The sequence below is a fragment of the Engystomops pustulosus genome, chromosome 5, assembly GCF_040894005.1.
Source record: "Engystomops pustulosus chromosome 5, aEngPut4.maternal, whole genome shotgun sequence".
Lineage (NCBI taxonomy): Eukaryota > Metazoa > Chordata > Amphibia > Anura > Leptodactylidae > Engystomops > Engystomops pustulosus.
Window position 1 is genome coordinate 12,762,554 of NC_092415.1, and position 17,045 is coordinate 12,779,598.

The following is a 17,045-nucleotide window of genomic DNA, read 5'->3' on the forward strand; positions in this document are numbered from 1 at the left end:
GAGTCATACACAGGTGGTCCCCTACTTAAGAACACCCGACTTACAGACGACCCCTAGTTACAAACGGACCTCTGGATATTTGTAATTTGCTGTACTTTAGTCCTAGGCTACAATAATCAGCTATAACAGTTATCACAGGTGTCTGTAATGAAGCTTTATTGCTAATCCTGGTTCTTATGATAATCTAACATTTTTAAAAATCCAATTGTCACAGAGACCAAAAAAATTTGGGTGGAGCTACAGTGATAAAATAAACAGTTCCAACTTACATACAAATTCAACTTAAGAACAAACCTACAGAACCTATTTTGTACGTAACCAGGGGACTGCCTGTAGTTCCTTAATTATATATAAGGGAGTACCATCCAATTGTCACCCTAAGGACTACATACATAGACGGGTTTGTGTGGGTGATGGATATTGCCAAGAAACAAGTGAAGGTGTTTGTACAGAGATTTAAAGGAACTCTACCATCAAAATCCACCATGATGAACCACTTACTCATAGATCCAGGCACCGGGACTGTGGTATCTTCTTATATGTGTTATCCATGGCCTCCTCCCTTATAAAATAAAATTTAAAAATTATGCCGATTGGTCTAAAGTGCTCTGGGGTTGTTACCAGAGTCTCTTTGTGCTGCAGCTTCACAGGCTATTACACTGTGCAGACAACACCCCCCCCCCCCACCCCCACACTTTCTACCATTAAAGCAAGCAGAGGCATTGGGAGTTATTGCTAAGGAAGAAGTAAGAAGGGGAGACAGTGTAAAAGCCTGTGAAGCTGCTATTTTAATACGCCCAGGAGTCCTTTAGGCTCATTAGCATAATTATAAAAGTTGATTTTAGTAGGAAGGAGGCCATGGCTAACACATATAAGAAGATACCACAGTCCCGGTGCCTGGATCTATGAGTAATGTCCCTGGTTTATCAGGATGGGTTTTGATGATTTCCTTTAAGGGCTAGTAGCAGCTTTGGGGTGCGGAGTTCACTATAGGCGTTAGATGATCAAATGGTGGAGCCAACAAGGACGTCACACACTGTAAACACCCCATGGTCCGGTAGCTGAGATGGCATCAGACTTCTTGCACTATTTTACTCCTGTGTAATTTTTCGCTTTTATTCAATGTAAACAAAAAATAAATAAAAAATACCTGCAGCTAAATGCCCGCGCCGGAGCTTTGCTTCCAAGTCAGCGGCTGTCATCGGATTTACACTGGATAAATTATCGCCTGGAAAAAGCCACAGAGGCTAAATGATCAATATAAATGCAGGGAGGCGACGCTAGAAACAAGGTCACCTCAATGGCGCTATGTGGCACTAACCTGAAATCCATCCTATAAGCCGGCGGGAGGAGGGTCGGGTGCCAGATCCGGGCTACAAAAGCCTCACGCAGAATGACAGGCGTGCGCTGCTATAGGGGCGCCCGTCACTGCCGGCAGCGCTAAACGTTACGCTCCCAGAAAGGTTTCTTTTCGGTGTCAGGATGGAAGCGGAGGCGTTACGCACGGTGATGTATGGACCCGTATGGGAGACTCCATTACATCCACACACGGCTGGCGGCATAAATTTTTCCTTAAAATAAATATCTGCTATGTACAACATAAAGTAAAAAAAAAAATAAAAATTAATAAAGGAATCAAAAATAAAAAATAAAATAAAATTTAATTTTTCAACTTTATGGGTTACAGAAGCTCCAAATCCTCTGCATAGAAAGGATAAAAATCAGGACTGCCCATCGCTACCACTAGAGGGAGCTCACTGCATGATGCCAATAATGATAACAAAATAGTATCTAGAGAGAGGACCCTAAAGGACACTTTAGCAGCATAAACATAACACAGATTTTACATGGATTGCAGCCAGTGTTGGGGTTTGTCCCTGGAGAGATGTGTAATGAGACCTTTGTGTATGTTGTTAGTAGCAGCTGGACTGTGATATATGGATTTATGTTCCACGATTGTAGCTTCTCCAAGCAGACCGAGGGTTAGTCCTCACTCTGCTTTACTCTGTGCTCTTTGCAGCCAGTGTTGTATATTTTTCCTGTAGAGATGTGTAATCAGACCTTTGTGTATGTAGCACAACTATGTGTGTTAGTAGCTGCAGGACTGTGATTTATGGTTTTGTATTCCAGGATTGTAGCTCCTCCTCGTGCACTGGGGGCATGTCCTCACACTGCTCTTAATATGCTGAGCCGTTACCTTGTACCGGTTTTTGTCTTTTAGGTCTAAATTTTTAGTCTAACTGGCTAGCCTTAGCTAAAGTATTCCCTCGGAGGATTGGTTATTCATAGCAGATGGAAGAGGCTGCAGAACAAGTCAGCGCAAAAAAAACTTAAAAGGGGTTGTCCAGTAATAGCTATTCAGGCCCTATCCACTAGATCAGGCCTAACTTGCTGACTGGTGTGGGTCTTAGTGAAGGATCACCAGAACATTGGTCCGCTGTACCCCCTTGGCACTGAGATGACCAAGGGAGTTAGTCGCGCATGCACCAGCTGCTCCGTTCATCTCTAAGGAGCCGAAATAGAGGCGTGTGGCCAAACTCCACCTCCCTCTGATTTCAACAGGAAGCTCCATGAATTCTCCAGAAAATAAAAATATACAGGCGGCCCCTGACTTACAGACGACCCTTAGTTACAAACGGACCTCTGGATGTTGGTAATTTACTGTACTTTAGTCTCAGGCTACAATGATCAGCTGTAAGAGGTGTCTGCAGATGAGATTTTTTCGCTAATCCTGGTTCTTACGACAACCCAAATGTTTTAAAATCCAATTGTCAGAGACGCCAAGAAAAAAAAAATTAGCTGGGTTTACAATTATAAAATATACAGTTCCGACTTACATACAAACTCAACTTAAGAACAAACCTACAGAACCTATGTTGTATGTAACCCGGGGACTGCCTGCACAGCACAGAACTCAAGATCTTGTAACCTATTATACATGTACATCCTACAAGAGAATGGAATCCGGGAGCCTCCGGAATTCATTAGAAGCCAAGGAGAGGTCAAGACAGAGATCATGTCTACAGGCCAAACGTCTACGGAAAACACGGTAAATGGCCGACTCCGTCTCACAGCTTTTTGATGCCGGCTTTCCTCTCCTTGGATAGCGGATAGGAATGGAAATGTTGCCTCTGATTGTCAGATTGGATCATGTTACACGGCTCCCGTGAGAGCAAGGTCCGTGTCACCAGACATCTGCATTGTAAAAAGGCAAAAACAAAAAAATATCCCGGGGCCCGTCCACACATTTCTCCGTCACTTCACAGCTTAAAACGCTGGAACTTTGCCTCCGATGATCTTCAGATACATCAGGTCCTAGGGTTGACCGTACACTGGACCAAGGTTTTCCAACACTACAATTCGGTGGTCTCTCAACGGTCTTGTAGAAGCAGATCTTGGCGTTACGAGGGGTTGGACAACTTGGATTACAAGACGCCCAACACTATTGTTGATCTTGGACAGATATCCAGTGCACATGTCCATGTAGGGGGCGAGCAGTGTAGCTGTTGGTCATACAAGCTTTCAAGGAAGACCAATTTTAGCGGCAAATCTTGAAAGGTCCAACAGATGAAAAACATCTGCACAATATGAAGATTCTACCACCGTGCTCCATTTTCTTCATCGTTGCTATTCAATCATCTTTTTCAAGGGGACAGTCATGACTATAACGAAGGCCTAACGGGCCAAACTACCGGATACGTTGTGCAATAAAGACATGGATGACCTTCTGGAAAGTTCTCTCCTCGTTGGTCCGGTCAGATCAACCACTGGGGTCATATCCACCTCCACAAAGTCTCTCACCTGAGGTCTGCTCTAGGAGAACTTCATGATGTGGAGTTGTTGGTGAATTTGACTCAAGTAACAACCATTTTTCTGTCTATTTACCGACTGTATCCCCACGTGAGGTATCGCATGTCCTAATCTCCTCATCTCCACTGCAACCAAACATCGAACACCGTGTAACGAAGAGCCAATAAGGAGGAGAGAACAGATTACTTTCCTGAACACAAGATGGATGGATCAATCCATTGGATTTCGTTACACGGTGCAGCAAAGAAATACAGTATCAGGGAGTCAATAATAGGCGTTTATTGAAACAAAATAGGAGAGGGGTGGGGGCGACAAAGTCTTGTGCCAAGAGTCTGAGCCACCAGGTATGGAGGATAGAGAAAAGAATAATATAAAAAGTAATCATTTCAAAAGACAAGTAAAATAGAGTCCATGATTTATTGTTTTGGATCGGTGCACAAATATTACCAAGATGAAGTGAAAGAAGCACAGTGTGCTCCAACACCCGAAGTGCACGAGCATACAGTACATTGTAACGACTCGAATACTATGCTCCCTATGTACAGGAATATAACTACTATTATACTGCCCCCTATGTACAAGACTATAACTACTATAATACTGCCCCCTATGTACAAGAATATAACTACTATAATACTGCCCCCTATGTACAAGAATATAACCACTATAATACTGCCCTCTATGTACAGGAATATAACTACTATAATACTGCCCCCTATGTACAAGAATATAACTACTATAATACTGCCCCCTATGTACAAGAATATAACTACTATAATACTGCCCCCTATGTACAATAATATAACTACTATAATACTGCCCCCTATGTACAAGAATATAACTACTATAATACTGCCTCCTATGTACAAGAATATAACTACTATAATACTGCCTCCTATGTACAAGAATATAACTACTATATTACTGTCCCCTATGTACAAGAATATAACTACTATAATACTGTCCCTATGTACAGGAATATAACTACTATAATACCGCTCCCTATGTACAGGAATATAACTACTATAATACCGCTCCCTATGTACAGGAATATAACTACTATAATACCGCCCCCTATGTACAAGAATATAACTACTATAATACTGCCTCCTATGTACAAGAATATAACTACTATAATACTGCCTCCTATGTACAGGAATATAACTACTATAATACTGCCCCCTATGTACAGGAATATAACTACTATAATACTGCCCCCTATGTACAGGAATATAACTACTATAATACTGCCCCCTATGTACAAGAATATAACTACTATAATACTGCCCCCTATGTACAGGAATATAACTACTATAATACTGTCCCCTATGTACAAGAATATAACTACTATAATACTGCCCCCTATGTACAAGAATATAACTACTATAATACTGCCTCCTATGTACAAGAATATAACTACTATAATACTGCTCCCTATGTACAAGAATATAACTACTATAATACTGCCCCCTATGTACTTGAATATAACTACTATAATACTGCCCCCTATGTACAAGACTATAACTACTATAATACTGCCCCCTATGTACAAGAATATAACTACTATAATACTGCACCCTATGTACAAGAATATAACTACTATAATACTGCCCCCTATGTACAGGAATATAACTACTATAATACTGCCCCCTATGTACAAGAATATAACTACTATAATACTGTCCCCTATGTACAAGAATATAACTACTATAATACTGTCCCCTATGTACAAGAATATAACTACTATAATACTGTCCCCTATGTACAAGAATATAACTACTATAATACTGCCCCCTATGTACAAGAATATAACTACTATAATACTGCCCCCTATGTACAAGAATATAACTACTATAATACTGCCCCCCTATGTACAAGAATATAACTACTATAATACTGCCCCCTATGTACAAGAATATAACTACTATAATACTGTCCCCTATGTACAAGAATATAACTACTATAATACTGTCCCCTATGTACAAGAATATAACTACTATAATACTGCCCCCTATGTACAAGAATATAACTACTATAATACTGCCCCCTATGTACAAGAATATAACTACTATAATACTGCCCCCCTATGTACAGGAATATAACTACTATAATACTGCCCCCTATGTACAGGAATATAACTACTATAATACTACCCCCTATGTACAAGAATATAACTACTATAATACTGCCCCCTATGTACAAGAATATAACTACCATAATACTGCCCCCTATGTACAAGAATATAACTACTATAATACTGCCCCCTATATACAAGAATATAACTACTATAATACTGCCCCCTATGTACAAGAATATAACTACTATAATACTGCCCCCTATGTACAAGAATATAACTACCATAATACTGCCCCTATGTACAAGAATATAACTACTATAATACTGCCCCCTATGTACAGGAATATAACTACTATAATACTGCCCCCTATGTACAAGAATATAACTACTATAATACTGCCCCCTATGTACAAGAATATAACTACCATAATACTGCCCCCTATGTACAAGAATATAACTACTATAATACTGCCCCTATGTACAGGAATATAACTACTATAATACTGCCCCCTATGTACAAGACTATAACTACTATAATACTGCCCCCTATGTACAAGAATATAACTACTATAATACTGCCCCCTATGTACAGGAATATAACTACTATAATAAATAAGTGGACAGTGCCACACGCTGCACCAGGAATGGTTTCTGGTCACTGTAGCTCTGCTACCATCCACTAATTATGAACTGTGTTATGTCTGGTACAGGTCCTATGGGGGAGGGGAGACAATGGTCTCTTTGGTATTAGCCTCGCCCCTATAGACATATTAGGGCGCACACCTCATCACATGACACCACATGGCGGTGCACAGAGTCTGGGCTGAGAATAGGCCGCGGTTTTGCACAGTATCCGTTATGTACTACAAGTATCTCGGCAGCTTTTCTAATTATCACATTACTTGAGAATTCTGCCACTTCATGGATCTGAAAATTAGTGAGGCGACACTTTTATTGGCGAAAAAATAAAAAATCTTGAACATGTTTATAATCTTCTGCAAATTAGGACGGACGGTCTTAAACGGCTTAAGTGTCCAGAAAACACAAGGCCGCAGCAATTAACGTCGTCTGCACAATAACGAGGGGGGGGGGGGGAATTACCGAAAGCCAGACAAGGTGGAGCAAGACGACGGGCAAAGCTGCAGCTCATTACAGCAACGTCTTCCTGCAGAACAATCCCTGTTTCTAAGGTAACGAAATTAAAGCCTGGTACGTGATCAGTGTCCCACGGGGGAGGTCTATACCATGGTCCGGAGGTCATGGAGGTTATTCCATAACACTGGGTGATAACCAAATGACAAAACATGGAGGCGTCATGTCAGAAACATTGGCACATCAGGTTTGGGACCCTCCTCCTGCCTCATGTATGGAAGGCCGACCATTTACTGTACATGGGAACATCCCAACTCTCCTTCCAAAGATGATTCCCTATGTCCCGGTCCGGAACGCGTTGCTTCAATAAACACATCCTTGAGTTTTAACCCTTTGACTCAAGCGCATTCCTGAGAGACGGACATCTCTGTACACATCACTTCGGAGGACGGAAGCTTCAGACTACCAGATGTCCTCAGGCGATTGTGTCGCAGCAATCGGATTTTGGCGCAACCATGCAACACAAATCAGGGGGGGGGGGTTGATCCAATGGATTCGGGACAAACTGCAGGATTTAACTTAAAAATTGTGTCGCAGGACAATGCACTTACATGCACCAGGAAGAAGATGGTGAACTCCGGGGACCTGAGCGGGGAAGCGACACATGCAGGATATCAGGCGCACGATCTTAGTGACTCCCCGCACAGCGCATTATACACGGACAATGCACTTACATGCACCAGGAAGAAGAAGGTGAACTCCGGGGACCTGAGCGGGGAAGCGACACATGCAGGATATCGGGCGCATGATCTTAGTGACTCCCCGCACAGCACATTATACACGGACAATGTACTTACATGCACCAGGAAGAAGAAGGTGAACTCCAGGGACCTGATCGGGGGAGTGACACATGCAGGATATCGGGCGCAGGATCTTAGTGACTCCCCGCACAGCGCATTATACACGGACAATGCACTTACATGCACCAGGAAGAAGAAGGTGAACTCCGGGACCTGAGCGAGGAAGCGACACATGCAGGATATCGGGCGCACGATCTTAGTGACTCCTCGCACAGCGCATTATACACAGACAATGCACTTACATGCACCAGGAAGAAGAAGGTGAACTCCAGGGACCTGATCGGGGAAGTGACACATGCAGGATATCGGACGCAGGATCTTAGTGACTCCCCGCACAGCACATTATACATGGACAATGCACTTACATGCACCAGGAAGAAGAAGGAGAACTCCAGGGACCTGAGCGGGGAAGCGACACATGCAGGATATCGGGCGCACGATCTTAGTGACTCCCCGCACAGTGCACTGTCGTCGGACAATGTACTTTCGGGAACTCCGAAGGACCGGGTAAGTAAATGAGCCCCAATATTTCTTTTTTTTATAAAGACATGGGGGGGGGGGCGCTGTGCACGAAACCATTAGGGTATAAAGTTTCTCTAGTGACTCTAGTGGACTATTACATTTTAAAGTGTTCAAAAAACTTATAACATGCACAAGAAACAATATATATCATTTTAAAAAATTTTATATAAGCAGATGATAGACAAGAAGGGGAAAAAAAGAAAAAGGAACGAAGAAAAGGAGAGGATAAGGAATGAAAGAGGAGAACAGAAGTAAGAGAAGGGCGGCGCAGAGAGAGAGAAGGGAAAAATTACATCAAAAAGGAAGAGAAGAGAAGGGAGGCTCAAGGAACAGAGAGAATGTATAGGAAAGAAAAAATATACTCAAAATCCCATAGATGAGACCACACGCAGCATAAGCCACAAAACTTAAGAAACCTTTACAATTCAGTAAAGAAGAAATGGAAATATTTACTATTGTACAAAAGTTTATGCGCCATTGTATGCATTTGCTTGTACCCAACTCTGTCATTATTTTTTTTTTTGCTTTTATTTATCAAATAAACAAGTTAAAAAAATGGAAATATTGAAGCGATAGACACATCATAGTATAATACACGAGTCACAGTCGCTGCAATAAACACATTAAGTTGGTGACATAATAAATTCTGCAGCTTTACATACGCGGAGCCCTGCGCCCGACACTCGCCTGCGTCAGCCGATATGGATTGAGCAAAGTAAAAGTGACATTTGGAAGTAAATTAGTGCAGGCACACGCCGGGCCCGGCTCAGGAGCAGCAGTTCATTTACCACTTTTCAGCACTAATCCTATTACAGCTTTGTTTTACACCGTGATATTTAACGGCTGAAGCTGCGCTCGGACAGACGGCGGCACCAGCAACGCATCAGCACGAGCGGGAATATCACCCGCAATGACGGCAGACGGGCGGTAATACGATTGTCAGGGCAGGGGGGTCCGACCCTTTACCCCTTCTGAGATGGACAGCAAGCACCAGGACCATAATCATGTCCTAAAAAGCCGATCTCAGGGGTGGAACATGGATCAACAAAATTAAACGAAAGAAAATTCACAATTCTCCCCCTAAACCCCCCCAAGGAAACCTATACTACTGGAAACCCCCCAGGGAAAACCTATAATACTGGAGAGCCCCCCCCCCAGGACAGGCCTATACTACTGGCGACCTCCCCAGAACAAGCCTATACTACCGGAGACACCCCCCGAGGACAGGCCTATACTACTGGCGCCCCCCCCACCCACAGGACAGGCCTATACTACTGGCGACCCCCCCCCCCCCAGGACAGGCCTATACTACTGGCGCCCCCCCCCCCAGAACAAGCCTATACTACTGGGGACCCCCCCCCCCCCAGGACAGGCCTATACTACTGGAACCTCCCCCCCCCCCCCCCCCCCAGGACAGGCCTATACTACTGGAGAAACCCCTCCCCCAGGACAGGCCTATACTACTGGCGACCCCCCCCCCCCCAGAACAAGCCTATACTACTGGGGACCCCCCCCCCAGGACAGGCCTATACTACTGGAACCTCCCCCCCCCCCCCCCCAGGACAGGCCTATACTACTGGAGCCCCCCCAGGAGAGCCCTTGGTTCAATCCCATGGACTGCACGCCTTGAACAGAACATGAGCATGATGCAGAAATGTGATGCAAGGACCCCCTGTCTGCGTTCTGAACTAAAGCATGTACACAGAGCTGCAATGTGGCCGGAAGATAGGGAGTCCGTACATCAGATGTCTGGATCATGCAAGGACTCCTGTGATGTGCGCACGTTCATGAGCAGCCGGCCTGTAGCAGATTCCCTTAGAAGACGCTGCAGGACCTAGGCAGACCCCCTGTAGCTCCAAGGTAACCTTTTATACCGCTGCTATTACTGTGATGGACAGACAATGACAATGGAGCGTGGATCACAAACTACCGGCTCTAAACAAGGACATGGGAACATTTAATCCTCTTATAAGAAGAAAAAAACTAAATCTAGTTCACCATATGGTGCCAGGAACATCACAGTTACACCGCACTCACCGCAGCCGGCCATACACCATTGTCTCTGCTGCGAGACGGGGGAAACATACATTTACCAATGTATTAGTGGGAACTATGTCCTGGCTAGAGAACAAATGTACACATTCAGCCCTGATATAATGTGCTGGGGAGGGGAGGGGGTGCAAGTGCCACATCCTCAGTAACAACCAATTTTCCCAAAATAGTTTCCTATATAGAATAGGACATCAGCTTGTCCTGCATTACCTCAATGGAGAGCAGGTCCATCCCTCACACCACAGATTTTGTATAGGGAATAGAGGTCTGTAAAGCCCCTGCCCAGCACCTTATATTATCCATGTGTTGTGGCTCTACAATACACCATCTATATAAGGTCTGTACTGCGCCTCTACAAAAAGAAAAACTAGGGCGCGTCCAATGGTCAAGTGTGGTCTTAGTGACTCTTAAGATCTATAGGAGCCATTAAAACTGCAGCAACAGAGAAACTACGACTCTCATAGTGCTCGTTACGCCCTGATAGACGCTGGGAGTAGTAGTCTCATCACTGCAAATTGCAATAGTTTTTGTATTTTAGACTCCGTTGTATATTGTAACTTTAAATGAGTTGTCCCAAATCATCCCCTATACAGAGGATTGGAAGGTAATGAGTGGACGGACACACACACACACACACACCTTCCAGATGCCAGCAGGAGACTAACCAATGAGGTCATCCCAATCTCTCAGTAGTGCAGCCTAAGGCCGCGTTCTCACGCTGCATGTGAATTAGGTTTAGAAATGCAATTCAAGTAAACTGATGGCTCTCTATGCTTGTGATTGGGGAGGAGCAACTCATGTTATCCTAGTAAACAATGTGAAATATGTTGTGCCTTTTACGATTAGGAGAAGCTGCTCCCCACTATAAGTAATTTGAATGCACAGTGTGAACAAAGCCAGAGATGTTGTATATAAGTGAAAATTTTAGCAACAGAAAAAAGTTTTTTTTTTTTTAATTTCCCTTATCCCCACAGGAGGAATGAGAAGTACCTGTATCCTCGGAATGGGTGAGAAGTGTCTGACTCTGATCGAGGGTCCGCACCTCAGTGATGATGGGAACATAGTCCCAAGTTCACAGGATGGGTGAGAAGAGACTGATAAGTGGGGTCTAACCCTCAGTGATGATAATAACAGGGACCCACAACCATACGGAGAAGTAGTGGAGCATGCACTGGCGGGAGGGAAAAGCAACGCACATACTACAACCCCCATTCTCATGATCCCCAGAGAAAATATGTACTTTTTGGAGACCCCCCTTAAAGGAAATCTACCATCGAAATCAGGCATGATAAACCAGGGACACTTACTAGACTGTGGTAATCTTCTTATACTTGTTACCCAAAGCCTCCTTCCTTCTAAAATCAACTTTCAACATTATGCAAATGAGCCTGAATGGCACTGCGGGTGTTACCAGAGCCCCTCCATGTTCTGTATTCAATGGCTGACTCCCCCACCCCCTGCTCCCTCAGAACTTCCCACCTACCTCTGCATGATATAATGTCACACAGTGGGAAGGGGTGCCCCTCCACAGTGTAACAGCATGTGAAGCTGCAGCATGGAGGGGCACTGGTAATAATCCACAGAGCCCTTCTGGCTCATTAGAATAATAAAGTTGATTTTAAAAGGAAGGAGGTCATGGATAACAAATATAAGATTACCACAGTCACAAGGGGAGATATATCATATGCCGGCGTATGATAGTGGCCATGCCCAGCCCCTGTGACTTACCAGATACATAAAGAGTAGTGACAAATCTCCCCCACGGTTCCTGGATCTAGGAGTAAGTGCCCCGGGATTATCATGACGGATTTTGATGGTAGATTCTTTTTTGGGGGGTTGCCCAAACATTTCAAGAAATCTAATATCCTAAACAAAGCGGATCTTCCACCGATCATGAGAATGGTCTCTCAGTATTCTGGAGAATCCTGGCATCTTGTTCTCACTAATTGGGATCCCATTCCCGCTAATAGCCGGAGCAGAAGGACAAACATGTGTCACTCCCAAACAATTGAGTTAAGGACACCTTCATTCTCCAGATTACTGAGGGGTCCCATTCTCACTAACGGGAGGGGCAGGCTGAGAATGTGTCCTATGGCTACATTCAATTGTATGGGAGTGACACATCCTCAGCCTGCCCCTCCACCACTTACTGAGAAGGGGACCCCCCCACTGACCCTGAGAATGGGACCCCTCAGAAATCTGGAGAATGAGGGTGTCCTGCACTCTATTCAGTTGTATGGGAGTGACACATGCTCCCCCTTCTGCTCCACTTATTAGTGAGAATGAGACCCCCATTCTCCAGATTACTGGGGGTCCCATTCTCGCTGAAGGTTGGAGAAGCAGGTTCAGCATGTGCCTCTCCCATACAACTGAATGGAGCGGCAGGACTCCTATTAGTGAGAAGTGGACCCCCTCAGTAATCTGGAGAATTGGGGTGTCCTGCTGCTCCGCCCATGAGTGATTAGGGGGTTCGGCTCTCCAAATTGCTGGACTGATCAGCTTCTTACCCCCCGCGGAGGGGGTCCCGCTCTCCACATTGCTGGACTGATCAGCTTCTTACCCCCCGCGGAGGGGGTCCCGCTCTCCAGATTGCTGGACTGATCAGCTTCTTACCCCCCTCGGAGGGGGCCCCGCTCTCCAGATTAATGGACGTACCCACCTGTCTTGTGGATGAAGAACAATTGGAAAAGTTGTGACAACCCCATTAAATAATATGACCACCAGAGAGAGGTCCCTTATAAAGGTGCGGACCCCCCAGATACACATTAGGGGGTGTCTCACGTGTCCAGATGAGAAGACCACCTACCTGCAGGCATCTTGTATCTCTGACGACGGCCTCAGCCCCAGGAGAGAAGGAACCTGAACCCTATAGAGACACAGAGAGGGAGAAGAGTCAGTGCTGAAATACTCTGTGCTGCAAAACTCTTCTAACACCCTCGACAACACAGAGTGCGGTATGTAACATGTATATGACGCTGTTCACACACGTCTCTCACACGCAGATGACTTCTCCTCACGTGTAATATGACAGATATGTGACAGTGTGATAGGACATGTATGACGTGTGTCACCTCTGCCTGCCGCCCGGTCACATCCACAGGAGACAAGTCCCGGAAACTCGCAGGAGATGAGGGATAAACGCCACAACACTTCCCTGCCGCCTCAGGCCGCGCCCGCCGCATCCCGCTCACAGCCAATAGTCTGCATGACAGGCCCTCTCCACCAATCCACGCACGACTAACAACGAACCCCTGCTCGGCCGTAATTGTGTGACGAGATCTGATTGGTTCCCGGCATTGTTATGCCATAGAAACATGTGTTGGTATGTGACCCAGGTCTAATCCCCGCTAGTAGAGGGAAAGCGGGTAACAGAGTGCACGTATACACGTGTCTGCATGAAAAGGAGCGGCGGCCATGTTTCCGAAGACTGAAAATATGCTCATATCAAATACCACACACAGGATTGTAGATTTCAATGTAAAAGTAAATAAAATAGTATTAAGTCATTGTATGATAAAGAGAAAAAAAATTCTAATAAACTTTGTGTTTCATTCTATGTACCAATATTAAGATCTGCTTGCTGTAACTAAATGGGTTTTAAAAATTGTCAACCCACTATCATTCCCACCTCATACACATCACCTACAGTAGGTAGTCCTGTTTGACAGTAATCCTGACCTTGCTGCTGTAATATAATGATACAGGTAGTACTGACCAGTGTTGTGTGTACCCCTTATAAAATGTTATCTTAAAGTGGTTTTCCCATGAATGAAAATTCTCAAATTTCAATCCCCTAGTGATGTTTACACAATAAAGATAATTTTTAACCCTTTACTTCACAATCTTACTTAGTGTTATTGCTGTTTTAGGTCATATCACTCAGTGTAAGATTCCCGAGTGTGAGCGGGGACTCTCTGAGCAGACACTTCATGATCCCTCTGTGCTATGAGATGGTGTGTGCTGACAATGTGCTTAGATTATCAGGGTACAGGGTTTATCTACACTTTTATTTATCTTCTGAACATTGTACTAGTATCTGACACATAGGAAAATAGATGGAGAGATTAGAGATGAGATGCATATTACACACAATGACACAGCTCTCCTACATCTCTGCTATTTCACAACACATAGATCTGCTGTGCCATCCTGCTATGCCTTCCTCCCCCGAACTTATCTGTCTGTAGCTTTACTCTCCTCACACTGCTGCCAGCAGGAAGTCAGTGTCTGTGTATTAGTATGAGCTCTGCCCTGGAATTGAAGGGGCTAGAGGGAGAGAGCAGAGAGACAGATAAATCTCAGCTCCATGGCTGAGAGACAGAAATCCAAGATGGTTTCCCCGATCCTAAGTCAGAAGTTACAGGATTGTGTCTAGGGGAAGCTGAAATTGTGTGCAGCAGGACTAATAGAGACAGGTTGGACTTATATCTCTGAAATGCTGTATTTTTGTTAATAACAGTCAATTAGAGAATGTGTTTTTTTGTAATGCTGAGTGCATATAAGAAACTTGTCTTTGTGGGAATACCCCTCTACCATTAGTTTAACCAATGGTAGAAGTGTCCTTCTAAGAAGTTCTTGAGGATTTCTTTTATTATAACTCTATATGGCACAATTGTCACAATACAGATTTTTAGAAATCATGCTAACTAGCCTGGGGTGCTCCGGTGACGTAACACACAGCGCCTGGTCCTATAATTCATTCACCCTGCCGTTCCCACCCCCTACAGTGCATAGAGCAGGTGACAGGGAGGATTCCTAGTGGAACAGGGGAGTGAATAAGTTATAGGATGAGACGCTCTGGTGACGTAGCCGGAGGGCCCCATAGTAATTCGTATAACTTTTGTAGCTCTATATTCCCACAATCACAGCGTATAGAGCAATAATAATAAAAGTGATGTTTCTCAGGACCTTTTTAGTAGGACATGTCAACCATCAGTAAACCTCATGATAGATGGCCTTTAATGTGGACCACCTCTGAAGCCCGCAGGTGTGATGACCTCAGCACATCATCATTCCCCCAACCTTTGCAGCACACAGTCATTGACTTGGCCCAATGCTGATACTAGAAGCTGACAGTTCCCTGCTTCACCATTGCTTTTCAACTCTGGATCCAAAGTACATGTGCAGTGCCCGGGTTAGTGGTGGCCCCAACACTATGCTATCCATCAATGTCTTGATGCTCTCCAGAAGGAATGGTAAGACGTGGTGCACCCCAATGGAAAATAAGTCCAGAGAGTCGGGGTCTGCAGTGAACAGTTTCCTTCTATACTGAAGAAAATTAGGTACAAGGCACTACAAGCAAATCACAGGGATGACGTCTCCAATCACCTCCCTGGCAGAAGAAGGGTTAATGCTGAGGAAAGACCTGGGCTAGCTGTCCCCTACTTTCTCAGAAGGCTAGTACCATGGTCATAGGCTAGAAGCCCAAGGTCTATAGCAGAGTATCCCCATCTCAGCTTCTTCTTCTGGTTGTTAAAGAAAATTTACTATTTGTTGTGATACATTATGAACCAAACATACCTTGAGAGTGCTGTAGCTACACTGATGCAGAAACATCTCTTGTTTAATCCCTTAACCAAATGGTTTTGCTCAAAAAACAATTATAAAATTCAGATACACAGGGAGAATTATCACTGCTTCTATGAAAGTTTTATCGCGTAGAAGCAGTGAAATAATCACAAATTCTTGTGCAGTGCAAGAGTTTGTGAGTACAATAGTGACTACACCACCTCCTCGCAATGTGGACGTGGAGGGGGGTAGAGGGGCACGTAGGCTACTGAAGTGGGGGTTCCTGCACAGTATATCCACGCTAGGTAGAGGGTAGTTATTCTTCCGTATCCCGGTATCATCTTCAATCTCAGTTAATAGCATAACAATCGTGCCGGTTGTTGGCTGCTCCTCCGCGGTTTTCTCCTCTGCTCAACCTCCATCAATCACACAGTTTGATTTGCCTCTTACGCTGTTACGTTACTTGTCTTCACAGGATAATTGTGACTCAGATTTATAGTCTCCACCGCTTCCCGTTATGTCCTTCTATCCGTCTTTTGGAAGAGATAGTAACTTTGGGAGCAGTGATGAATAGATACATAATGTAAAGCACACCGGGCTATATATCCGGCCGTCTCCTGGAAGTAAACGGAGCAGACGCATGTGTGACCACACATCACATTCACATGGGGAATGGTGTATGGAGTGTATGGGGCTCCTGAGGTCAGCCAGGTTCCCAGTGGTCAGGTCTCCATTGATCAGGCGTTAACCTATATAGTGGTAAATTACCTGGTGTATAAATAGATTTGGGCCCCCACTGGGATCCCGTACTGTCACATCTACTCCAGCAAAGAACTCGAAGTTAACTGATGGACTGAATATTATGAGGTTTATCAAGTCACTTATGTCAAGTTATTATCTTAAAGGAAATTTACCATGACAATCCATCCTGATAAACCAGGGACATTACTCATAGATCCAGGCACCGGGACTGTGGTATCTTCTTATATTTATTATCCATGGCCTCCTTTTTTCTAAAAATCCATTTTTATAATTATGCTAATGAGACTGTAGGGCTCTGGGGGAATTACCATAGGTTCCCAAGCTTTAACTTCACAGGCTGTTAGGCCACATGCACATGACCGT

General features: G+C 44.3%; 1 protein-coding gene across 2 annotated transcripts in view; it reads right to left on the reverse strand.

The window, feature by feature from the left end:
- The window catches only part of EFR3A (EFR3 homolog A), an 89,559-nt gene extending 75,885 nt beyond the window's left edge, over positions 1–13,674 (reverse strand). Inside the window, exons 1-2 of one of the 2 annotated variants that reach the window (XM_072151174.1) lie at positions 13,484–13,674; positions 13,219–13,278 (exon numbers count right to left, since the gene is read on the reverse strand). In XM_072151174.1, coding sequence (XP_072007275.1) covers positions 13,219–13,228 — 10 coding nt within the window. In that variant the 5' untranslated portion in view covers positions 13,229–13,278; positions 13,484–13,674. The remainder of the gene's footprint in view (positions 1–13,218; positions 13,279–13,483) is intronic. The other variant, XM_072151175.1, reaches the window with a different exon arrangement.
- Positions 13,675–17,045: the final 3,371 nt, after the last annotated feature.